Genomic DNA, 11,986 nt, shown 5'->3' with positions numbered 1-11,986 from the left:
ATACATTCTCAGGTATTTTGGATTTTTTTAGTTACAACTTTTGGCCCATACATTTGGGCCAATAAGGGCAGTTCTGTGCTGACTCCTACAGGGAGCCCACTGGGTAGGATTTTGGCAGATTGGAGCATGTACTGTCATTATCCAACGTCCAAGGAGGTATTGATTTTTATTGTAATACTGTGTGAGAAAAACATTGATCAATTGCCTTTCACATGCCCACAACTGGGGACTTAGTCTACAACCCAAGCATGTGCCCAGACTGGGAATCAAACCAATGACCTTTTGGTTTGCAGGACAATGGATGCCCAAACCACTGAACCACACCATTCAGGCTATGATTTCCATTCATAATTTTTTTTTTAAATTTTAGAAAGAGAGGGAGAGAGCAAGGGGGAGGAACATCAATTTGTTATTTCACTTACTTATGCATTTGTTGGTTGATTCTTATATGTGCCTTGAGGAGGACAGAACCTGCAGCCTTGGCACATCAGGACAACGCTCTAACCAACTGAGCTACACGGCCAGGGATCATTTCTTGAGAGTACACAGGGTACTGTACCTGAAGGGGAGTAGTGAATTAGTACAGTTAGGACAAATGACAGAGTGGTACAAATGGATAAAAAAGTTAAGATGACATTTACTCAGTGCCCTTCATTTTTCTAGCTACATAAGATATACATGCATAAAATGTTACAATGATTTTCCCTTCATAGAACTTAAGATTCTAGTTGAGGGAAAGAGTCAATCAGCAATGTTTCTAAGTTATTAAGTTACATACTGTGTTAGAAGGTGATGAGTTCTATGGAAAAGAAAACAGACCACAATGGGTCAAGAAAAACATGGTGGGACAGGCAAATGACAACACAGTGTGCTCATATCTGAACTGATAAAGATACTACTATTCTAGCACATATTTTTAAAGAGGTCAGAAGAGTTTATGTTTTTCTTTCTAATGCATATATGTATTTATATTTTTTCCTGCCATTCAACCCTAAGTAGTCCCTGTGGAGTGATGAAGGACAAGAAGAGATACCAATTTGTCTTTTGTCCTTGATCTTAGAGGAAATATTTAATAACATTATGTCAGGTATGTTGTAGAATTTTTTTGTGGATTCTTTTTAAGATGTTAAGGACAATCCATTCTACACTTTAAAAAAAATGCCAAGCATGAAGTTATATCTATCATATGCATCTTCTGAGTTGTAACGTGACAGATATTTTCTATGAAGTGGGGAAACATATTGATTTCTGCATTTAAAATTATTTAGATGTATTCAAACTTACAGGAAAGTTGAAAGTATAGTACAAGATATTCTTGTATAAATTTAATCCAGATTAAACAATTTGTTTTGCACCGTTTGCTTTATCATTCATTCTTGCCCCACATACATTTGTTTTTGAGCAATGAGTTTAGTTCAGAAATATTTTTGCTTCAGTACAAGTGAATCCTTCAGTATGTATTCCCTAAGAGCATACAGTATTCAGAATTATCAGAGTGTTAGCATGATGAGGTAATTCAATATGGGTAAAATAATATTGTTTAATGCAAAATCCACATTCAAAGGCTATCATTCATCCTAATATCATTCCTAGGTATTTTTCCTGGTCCACAACCTAATCTAGAACAGTATACATTTAATTGTCATTAGTCTTTTAAATTTTTTTTGATCGATTAGAGAGAGGCATCAATTTGTAGTTCCACTTATTTATGTATTCATTTGTTGCCCTGACCAGGGACTGAACCAACAACCTTGGCTACAACGCTCTAACCAACTTAACTACTCACACAGAGCCAGAAGTACTTTTGAACTCTCATATATGCCCTGGCTGATATGGCTCAATGGACTGAGTGCTGGCCTGCAAACCAAAGGGTCACCGGTTCGATTCCCAGTCAGAGCACATGCCTGGGTTGCGGGCCAGGTCCCCAGTAGGGGGTATGAAACAGGCAACCACACATTGATGTTTCTCTCCCTCTCTCCCTCCCTTCCACTCTCTCTAAAAATAAAATCTAAAAGAGAGAGAGAGAGAAATGGAAAGCAAAACCAAATACTACAAGAATATTGGTAAAGCACATATCAAATGAAGAACTTGTATCCAGAATATATTAAGAAATTGCAAACAAGTATTTTAATCATAGGCAAAAGATATGAACAGAAGGTAAATGGATGGCAAATAAACCCAAGGGAAATGCTTAACATTTAGTCATTAGGAAAATACAAATTAAAACAATGAAATACTACTACACACCTATTAGAATGGCTAAAATGGATGGCCTCTGTCTTATAAATAAAGATCAGCAGGATGTGAAGAAACTTGAAATCTAATATACTCCAGGAGGAAATGTGAAAAGGCATGACCATTTAGAACACAATTTGGTGAGTTCTTAAAAAGTTAAATGTGGATCAACTTCCAGCTTGGCAGTGTAAGGAGTTTTGTGGACCTGCTTCCCACCTGCTTAATAAAACTGTGGATATAGTTCTAAGGGTGTAGAGCAAATGAAGAAACATTTATTCAAGAAAATCTAATATTCAATAAGAATAAGCAAGAAGCAGTCATATCTGAACCAAGTCACTTCCTCTTGCCCCTTCCAAACTCAGAGAGATGAAAAGGCCACTTCAGACTGATACAGCCAAGAACTCAGGGCTCCCCCTCTCCAGAACTCCTGGGCAGAAGGGCTATCTTTCAGAAGGGTCAGGATGTCAGCAATTTATCATCCTGCCCTCAGGATGCATAACTAGATGATGTCCAATTGCTGGCTTAGTGATAAAGGCTACTCTCAGAACTTCTCTCAGTGTTAGCTTAGGCTGACCAAAGGCAGCATGTGCCCTGCACTCCTAAGGCCTTTCTCCACTCTGAGCTTTCTGGTGTTGAAAAAGGTTAATTAAGCCTGTGGCTGAAGCCTCTCTTCATGTTCACTGTGTTCCTATGGCCCACCTGGTTTGTAAAGTTCCTATGATTGGATCAGAGCAGACTTTTAGTTAAAGGTTTTCCTATATTAGTTGCATTCAAGAATTCTTTCCTCTGTGAACTTTCTGGTGTTGAGTGAGGTTGAAACGCTGGCTAAATGATTTTGCACATTCACCGCATTCATAAGGCATTTCTCCAGTATGAATCCTTCGATGTTTAACCAGGCTGGAGCTGTGGCGAAAAAACTTCCCACATTCCCTGCACTCATAAGGTCTTGCTCCAGTGTGAACCCTGTAGTGTTTAACAAGGCTGGAATTCTCGCTAAAGAATCTTCCACATTCATTGCATTTAAAAGGCTTTTCTCCAGTGTGAACTCTGCGGTGTTGCATGAGGCTAGAGCTTTGGCTGAAAAATTTCCCACATTCCCTACACTCATAAGGCCTTTCTCCAGTGTGAATTCTCCAATGATTAATAAGGCTTGACTTGTGGCTATAGAATTTCCCACATTCAGTGCACTTATAAGGTCTTTCTCCAGTGTGAACTCTCTGATGTTTCATGAGGCTTGAGTTGAAGCTAAAGAATTTTCCACATTCGCTGCACTCATAAGGCCTTATTCCAGTGTGGATTCTGTGATGCTGAACAAGTGTGGAATTATGCCTGAAGGCTTTCCCACATTCGCTGCATGTAAAAGGCTTTTCCCCAGTATGGACTCTCTGGTGTTGAATGAGGTCGGCGTTGCGGCTAAAGGATTTCCCACATTCACCGCAGCTATAAGGCCTTTCACCAGTGTGAACTATTTGGTGTATAAAAAGGTTGGATTTGTGGCTAAATAGTTTTCCACATTCATTGCATTTGTAAGGCTTTTCTCCTGTGTGTAGTCTCTGGTGCTGAACAAGTAAGTATTTCTGACCAATGCTTTCCCAATTCACTGCACTTATAATGCCTTTTTGTTAGGGCAACTTTTGATGTTCCTGTGTGGTTCCCCTGTACTGTGAGTCACCTGATAGTTAAGACCAGAGCTAGTCAGGATGTCATTCTCATTCTGCTCCCCTCTTGTCTTAGGAGTGCTCTACACAGTGCAAGCTTCTGGTGTTGGTGAAGGTCTATGCTGAGCACCCTCCTCCTATGTTAACATTCTGCTCAACCTCTGTTCCATGCCAATGACCTGAAAGCAGAGAAAGGCTGATAAGTGGATGTAGACTTCAGTGAGACCAGGCAGCACCTCACAAATATGCATCTGACACATCTAGCCATGCATTCCTAGGACTGGTGTAAAATGAAGGGCCAGAGATCAAATGAAGAAGGGTTTGCTGTGCAGTGCTGGACCTGGCAAGCTCGCAGATCTGTGGGGCGGGCCTTTTAAGCAAAAAGGACACATGAATGGTGCAGCTTCAACACACTCCTATGCAACGTTTTCGGCAGGGCCTTTGTGCTAGTTACACAGGAACACAGTGCAGAAGGGTGTGTTCAGAATCAGAAAAACTGAAGTAACTGAATAGCTGGTGTTCAAGAACTATAAGGATGCCCTCCCCTGACTTGGACCCTAGTGCCATTCAAATGCCCCCACAAGCCCTGGTCAGGTAGCTTGGTTGGAGCATCATCCTGATGCATCAAGGTTGCGAACCTGATCTCTAGTCAGAGCACATATAAGAGTCAACCAAAAAATGCATAAATGAGTGGAATAATAAATCTCTCTCAATCTCTCAATCAATCCTCTCTCTCTCTCTCTCTCTCTCTCTCTCTCTCTCTCTCTCTCTCTCACATCACCTAGCTTTACTGGATACTGGAGCCAAAGTTACCATTATTGTAGGCAACCCATTCAAATTTCAAGGAGGTACCCTTTTTGAACTACAGGGATACTGCAACAATCTTTATTAAAACAGCTGCCCATCATGGGAACTCCTAATGCTTACAGCTTTCCCACTATAGACAGAGATGCTGCTGTATGCATCCTACAATGCTAGAACAAGCATAAGTGTCTTGGTCCTGCTCGTCAGAATCACAAAGTGAGGACCTATGTGGCAGTCCCCACCAGTGAATGTAGTAACACCACAGTATTACCTGAAACAAGGTACTGCAGGCCTTCTGCTGGTTGTTCAAGATCTAAAAGAAGGGACAATTATCCTCACTATTTCTCCTTCAGTAGTCCAATTTGGCCAATCTTAAAGTCTTCTACCAACAGTGGCACTTACTATTGATTATTGAAACCTCCAAGCTCAAGTCCCCCATCAAGGCTCCAAGACCTCACATAATCGAATTAAATGACTCTCTCCAAAGTGTGCCCAGCAGTTATTTTAACATGTTGTATGTACCTGGCCAGTATATTTTACTCTGCACCTATTACCAATCAGTCACAGCTCTAGTGTGCCTTTACCTTTTAAAGAACCCAACACACATTTTCTGAGCTGTGAGTTATTTATTTTTTAAACTTATTGACTTTAGGGAGAGAAAGAGTAAAATATCAATTTGTTATTCTACTTATAGATGCATTCTTGCATGTGCCCTGACTGGGGATCGAACCTGCATCCTTAGCACATCAGGACAACGCTCCAGCCAGCCGAGCTACCTGGCCAGGGCTATTGTCATCTTAATAGGACTTACCACAGCTGCAAGAAATGCCAGCACTGGCACCCTTACAGCAGCCTTCATCAAGACCATACCGTGACTGCCAACCAGCACCTTTTGGTGGTCCTCTCAGGTGACATTCAAAGGCCGCACAAAATATTGTCCCTCTGTGACAAACCCATGAGTCTCTAAGCCCAAACAGTCATGGACAACAGATGGGCTCATTACTGTTTACTAGCCAGGAAAGGAGGAATCTGTGCCACTTAGGGTGCCTCTTGCTGTGTGTACATTAATAACTCTGGACAGGTACAAGTGAAGCTACTAGGATTAGGCTACAAGGTAAAATATATCTTTCATAACAACCAACACCTTCCGGCAGATTCCCTTAAACCTACAGGTACCTGACCCCCCCTTAGAAGTGGCTTTTCAGCCCTGGCTGGCATAGCTCAGTGGATTGAGCGCGGGCTGGGAACAAAGTGTCCCAGGTTCAATTCCCAGCCAGGGTACATTCCTGGGTTGCAGGCCATAACCCCAGCAACCGCACATGATGTTTCTCTCTCTCTCTCTCCCTCCCTCCCTCCCTTCCCTCTCTAAAAATAAATAAAAATCTTTAAAAAAAAAAAAAAAAAAAAAAGAAGTGGCTTTTTCCCCTCTAAGGACAGTGGCTGGCTGCTGCCTTCCATTTCATCACCTCGTCATCATATGCCTAGTGGGACTCCTCTTAGTTGTCACTTTTGTCAAAGCTTTCCTTAGGTGGCTAGACCACGCTATCCAGTCACCTTTAATTCTCCACAACCCAACTGGAAAGTGTCATCCATCCCTATTAGCGCTGTTCATGATGCTGAGACACCACAGGGTCAATTGTATTGTATAATTTTAAAACTTCTGCTGCCTCAGTGTCCCCTCACAAACAGGTTGACAGCATACCTGGAGACCAGGTGACCCTACTGATAAGGTGGGCCTCTGACACAAGTCCCCTTTCTTGCCCTCCCGTGACTGACCTAGAGACATTCTAATGTTCCAACTGCATCCCCTCACACCTTTTCTCATGTTTTCCCCAACCCCTAATGTCTTTGCTCACTCTCTGCTCCCCACCCCCTGCTTGACTGGGTCTACCCTATGGACACACCCTCCCATATGCCCCCCACCCCCTTGGCATGCAGTGACTATCTCTCTGAAGCTGTTTGAACACAACAACTACTCTGTGTATCCTCTTGTGGCCACACTGGACTGACCATCTCAGAATATAGAACAAGGCTTCTATTGGAGAGCACTGTGGAGGGTGCAGTGGAGAGGATCAGGTGAGAGACACTAGAGAAAGGTGGGGGACAGCCCTGGGTCAGAAATCAGAGTAGACATGATAAATAGACAACTGGGAAAGAAAAGATGCAAATCAGTCAGGGTCCCTTGCCTTGACACCAAAACATCAGGGCCCACTACAGAGATTCTGGCACTATCTGACCCCTCCCTGAGCTCACACCTCTCCTGTTTCTCCCTCCAAGTACCTCCTGGCATGGCTGCAGTAATGACTCCATGGGCAGGTAAAAAGGGCTCTCCCCACTGCTCCAGCTGGGTAATTTCATGAGTCCTGGAAGATGCAAGTCCTAAGGGAGAGATAAAACAGGTGGTCAAAGCAACCCACCCCATGACAGACCACAGGAAAGAAAACTAAATACTACAGAAAGAACCCTGGAAGAAGGCCTTGTGTGAACAACCCATTCAAATGGTGGCCATGTTGGTGCCTCAATTCCTGCCACAGGCATATCCCACGTAGAGGAAGAGGGTGGAATCTAGGGACCGAACTGCCGTGGACCTTCAGTGTCACCAAGAGGCCAAGAATGTGATCCGTTAGGCTGACTGCAAGACTTCTCATCTCCAGACCTGGCTGGTGTAACTCAGTTGATAGGAGCATTGTCCCATACACCAAAAGGGCATGGGTTTGATTCCTGGTCAGGTCACATGCCTACATGGTAGTTTAGTCCCCGGTTGGGGCAAATACGAGAGGCAACTGATATTTCTCTCACATTGGTGTCTTCTCTCCTTATCTCCCTCCCTCCCTCCCTTCTCCTCTCTTTAAAATCAGTAAGCATGGCCTCAGGTGAGGATTTAAAAAAAAAAAAAGACTCCTCATCGTCAACCTTTTCCCACAAGGCTTTGGGGCAGCTTGGGGACCAAAGGAACAGTGCACAACTCAGGCTTGGGCTAGATGTTCACAACACCCAGTCCAGGATGGGGAAGGAAGCAGTACCCATGGAACAGCTTTGGGAAGGGCAACCCTGCCCCTAGGGTAAAAGGGAAGAGCAAGCCCAGCCCAGGGTGCTTACCCAGAGAGGCCATCAGTGAGAAGTTCTCCAGCATCACACTGCGGTATAGATGTCTCTGAGCTTCATCAAGAAGCTCCCACTCCTCCCAGGAGAAGTAGACAGCCACATCTTCAAAGGTCACATGGCCCTGCCAGGATGGGGACAGTTGAGTTTACTGCAGCCTTCTTTCCCAGGACTCTGGGCATCTACCCTAACATCCACCCTCCTCCCGGGCTCCCTGTTTCAGAGGAGAGACTAGGCCTCAGTGCCAGTGATGCCCACTTCCTCCTCACAGTCTCACTAATTACTGCTCAGCCCACAGCAACACCAGACAGCTGGGCAGACAGATATGTGAGCTCTAGGCCTGGCCAATAGGGCCTTACCCTTCTCCAGCCAGACATTTCAACTGAGGGCCCCCAGACAGTGTTTCCCAAACAACCAAATTCAAGTCACTGTTCTCCCATCAGCCCACAGGACAAGGGCCTGAGGCCATCAGTTTATAGTTCCTCCAATAGTGCACATCATTCTGTACCACACCTCCCTTCATGTCCCCAGCCGCTGTGGTGATGGCCCGGACTACCAGCGACAACCCCCAGGCCTGCTTTGAAGGGCCCCCTACCTGACCCTTATCCTTGCTTTATCCTCAGCCACCCAGAACCACACGCAGACTTCAGACACCCTCAGCCCTCTTCCTTGTCTCTGATGCAAAGGTGTCCCCTCAACAATGTCAGCTTCTCTGATGCTTACAGGAAGCTGAGGCCCACATGTCTTGCACATCATGCCTATGATTCTCCCAGAGGGTCCCATTGGATCTTGAGCTGATTACAGAGCCTGTGAGCCACCCACTTTACTGTCATCTCACTGCCTTGTCTCCACATCCATTTCATGTCCACTCCCCATGGAAACCCTGGCCACCAGCTAGACCCTCCTCACTCCTGCGACCCCCATGGCCACTGTTCTCCCTTGTGTGTCTTTGTGAAGCCCACCACCCTACCCAGGTGTCCAGCAAGAGACCTAGTCCTCGGTCCCACACTCCCCTCCTTCATTACCTAACAGCACTACTACCAGGACTGAGGATGCCTGCTGCCAACTCTGACCTGCAGCTTTGTCCTGGCTCACACACCATCGGTGCGGGTGTCTCCAACCTGAACCCTTCACCTGAACTCCAGGCTTGTGTTCCCAGGTGCCCACTCGACAAATCCACTCAAGGGTCTCTAGAACACCTCAGTTCAATATGACCAAAACCTGACTCCTAATAGTCCCACTGAAAATTGCTCTTACATCTGGTGGGCAGCTCAGTTGGTTAGAGCATTATCCTGATATGACAATGTTGTGGGTTTAATCCCTGGTCAAGGTACATACAAGAATCAACCAATGAATACATAAATAAGTGGAACAGCTCATCAATGTTTTTCTCTCTCTTTCTTCTTTCTTTCTCTCTCCTCCCCACCTCAAATCAATCATTTTTTTTTTAATTTAAAAGAAAAAATTACTATTACAACCAATGTTGACATGGTAGTATTTCCCTGTTGCTAGCTACTAAGGCCCAACATCTCGGAGTCACCCCTGACTCTCCCACTTTTCTCTCCCATCCACCACATCAGAAAGTCAGCTTGGATCTACTTAAAATCCATATACAGACTCCAACACACCTTCAACCTCCATAGCCACCTCTAGTTTAGCCACCAACATTCACCTGGATTATTGCAGTAGCCTCCTTCCTGGTCTCCCTGAAACCCAAGTCTGCTCTCTACTATGCAGCAGAAAAGCTTGTTAAATCTGAGTCAGATGACTACCTGCCTCTGCTCCAAATGTTCTCTGGCTGCCACCACCATCAGAACAGAGACCAGCTCTTCAGGCTATCATTCCAGGTCTAATTCCTGATTCCTGCCATTTCCACCAGACATAATGAAGACCTAAGGTTGCTTGAGCATTCCCAGCTTAACCTCACCTCCAGCATTTCATGATCACTGTGACTACAGTATCGTGCCACTGGTTGCCAGAAATGGGATCCATAAAATCCCTGGTCAGGACTCAAAGCCCTAACCTTGGATGATCACCTTCCAGGGACCTCAGATGGAAGGATACAGAGAGTAGCAGGCAGAGTCCTAGGATACCTGGGAGCCCATGCAAGTGAGAATGGAAGAGGATGAGTATCTGGGATACCCTCCTTTACCTCTGCATGGTCTGGAATAAGTTCTGCAGGCAACATTATTTGGGCCCCAAAGGCTCTTTAAGTGCCTTCACACCATTTGGGCCTTAGTCCTCAATGATGCCTCTTACCAGCTACATGACCTTAGAAAAGGACTAGACCTTCCTGTGCTTCAGTGTTGCTATCTGTAAAATGGGAATACAATGGTGCCCACCCACTGCAGCTATGGTTTGTATCAAACTCATTCCTGTGCGTCAAGTAGTAAGTATCAACTCTTAGTGTCCTCATAACTAACTTCTGTCAACATTTTCAGTGCAAATGAACTGGGAGGCATTGAAAATGTGGATTTTTGTACACCTTTCAACTAAGAGAATGTGATGTTTAAGGCATTTGATTTTAATCAAATGCTTAGCAGTATATTATGATTCCAACCAAGTATTAAATGCTTACATCACTTTTACTTGTCCCCTATTATTTTAATTGCCTATGTATATGTGCCTATGTGTGTATACACATACGTATGCATATACAGGGTGGAGCAAAAGGTTTACAGTTGTGAGTATGTGAAACAGTTTATTAGTTATTGTATTATTTTCCATACAAACAACTGTAAACCTACTTTTGCCCCACTCTGTATGTGTATATATGTATACATCTGTATTTTTTATCAGCTAGTGCTTAAATACTTATTTAATAAACTCATAAGTTAACAAAGTGGGGGACTGAGCTTAAGGAAACTGAGTAATACTAGTCCTATTCGAGATCTCGCTGCCTGCTGTATACTCCTGAAGGCAACCCTGCTGGGGCCTTTCCATTGGAGCAGTAGGTCATCCTTTCTACTCTGAGGGCTGCTCCACTAGCCTGACTAGCATTTTCTTTTCTCTACAAGGAGTGGACAATGGGGGTCTGCCGAGCCTGAAGTGGCCCATCTACACCACTGAACATCTCAATCTCTTGGTCCTTACACCAGTCCCTGTAGGCATCCACTCCCACCCACACCAGCCAGAACCAGGTAGGGCCACAGGAACCTACCTATCCGCCCCCCCCCCCCCCCCCCCCCCCCGTCCCTGCTCTGGAGGCTCATCTAAGATAAGAACTTTAAGATTCTCCTTCCAGAGGTGTGGCTCAGAGGATTGAGCGCCACCTACGAACTGAAAGATCACCGGTTCAATTCCCAGTCGGGGCACATGCCTGGGTTGCAGGCCAGGCCCCAGCTGGGGACATGCGGGAGGCGACCGACTTATCGATGTTTCTCTCCCTCCCTTCCCCTCTCTCTAAAAATAAATAAAGCCTAAAAAAGAAAGTGAGAGAGATAAGATTCCCCCTCCTAACTATGAGCCCCGGGGCATAAATATGGTCTAGGCCCAGATCCCTCCTCAGATATACAGATGTGAGTGAGCAAACTGCTACTCATATGACACCTCCACTGTGGGACAACTCAGGGTTACCATGTCGAAGTCCAACTCCTATCTCTGAAAACGTGCTGCCTTCCCCATCTACAATATTTCCAGATATTCAGGAAACAGACAAAAACGCAAACCCCAAAAAAAGGGGCGGGGGATGATGCTTCATTCCCTACTTTCTTCGCAGCCACATCTGGTAGAGCAAGAAAGCCTGTCCAGTTTTGAAAATCCACCCCAGATCTAATAATTGCTCGCCCCTCCATTGCCACCAGTATGGTCCAGTTTGTACCACAACTATTAGTCCATTGTATTGACTTCCCTGAGGAGGGGACGCTCACTCGGGGCTTTGGGGTTCGGTGGGGTGAGAGTGAGGGCCCGGGGGACGTGCCCTCACCTGAGCCGGGAGCCTCAGCTTGGCAGCGGCCATCCGATTCCGTGGGCGGAGCGGGGCGGAGAGTGGAGGACCAGATCGGGCCTCGGGCATCCGTCCCCTGACCCAGAATCGGGGTTGCCCGGGCGGCGTGGCCGACCCTCGGCCTCCTCGCGCCGCCCCTTCTTGCTTAGTCGGCCCCAAACCAGCCAGTAGGACTGAGGGAACAAACTGGCCCCAGAGACCCCCAAAGTCAACTCACAGGAGCCCACGCGGAGGTTCCGCA

General features: G+C 45.5%; 3 protein-coding genes across 4 annotated transcripts in view; all 3 read right to left on the bottom strand.

Annotated features, from left to right (window-relative positions):
• LOC114510901 (zinc finger protein 211-like) overlaps positions 1 to 11,986 on the bottom strand; it is a 251,805-nt gene that overhangs the window by 217,031 nt on the left and 22,788 nt on the right. The window lies entirely within an intron of this gene.
• The window catches only part of LOC118497648 (zinc finger protein 154-like), a 32,317-nt gene continuing 22,452 nt past the window's right edge, over positions 2,122 to 11,986 (bottom strand). The window contains 5 exon segments of the mRNA XM_036012755.1: positions 2,122 to 3,822; positions 3,824 to 3,865; positions 3,867 to 3,976; positions 5,509 to 5,513; positions 7,797 to 7,923. Of these exon segments, the coding sequence (XP_035868648.1) occupies positions 3,006 to 3,822; positions 3,824 to 3,865; positions 3,867 to 3,976; positions 5,509 to 5,513; positions 7,797 to 7,923 (1,101 nt within the window). The 3' untranslated portion in view covers positions 2,122 to 3,005.
• On the bottom strand, positions 3,936 to 11,967 carry LOC114510868 (zinc finger protein 419-like). 2 transcript variants are annotated; one of them, XM_036013498.1, is made up of 4 exons: positions 11,725 to 11,964; positions 7,797 to 7,923; positions 6,978 to 7,076; positions 3,936 to 4,072 (listed from the first exon to the last, which is right to left on the bottom strand). In XM_036013498.1, the coding sequence occupies exons 1-4, from the start codon at positions 11,812 to 11,814 to the stop codon at positions 4,011 to 4,013; spliced, it is 378 nt and encodes a 125-aa protein (XP_035869391.1). In that variant the 5' UTR covers positions 11,815 to 11,964; the 3' UTR covers positions 3,936 to 4,010. The 2 variants fall into 2 exon arrangements, with proteins under 2 accessions (XP_035869391.1, XP_035869392.1); XM_036013499.1 differs by having other exon boundaries at positions 3,967 to 4,389; positions 11,725 to 11,967.

Source organism: Phyllostomus discolor, chromosome 12, assembly GCF_004126475.2.
Source record: "Phyllostomus discolor isolate MPI-MPIP mPhyDis1 chromosome 12, mPhyDis1.pri.v3, whole genome shotgun sequence".
Taxonomy (NCBI): Eukaryota; Metazoa; Chordata; class Mammalia; order Chiroptera; family Phyllostomidae; genus Phyllostomus; species Phyllostomus discolor.
This window is presented reverse-complemented; position numbering and strand designations above follow the sequence as displayed.

Coding starts and splice junctions, on each gene's coding strand:
- LOC114510868 (XM_036013498.1), bottom strand. CDS start 11,814: ATGCCCGAGGCCCGATCTGGTCCTCCACTCTCCGCCCCGCTCCGCCCA. Junction 7,077..7,796: donor CTCACTGATGGCCTCTCTGG/GTAAGCACCCTG, acceptor TCTCTCCCTTAG/GACTTGCATCTTCCAGGACT. Junction 4,073..6,977: donor TACTGCAGCCATGCCAGGAG/GTACTTGGAGGG, acceptor CTCTGCTTTCAG/GTCATTGGCATGGAACAGAG.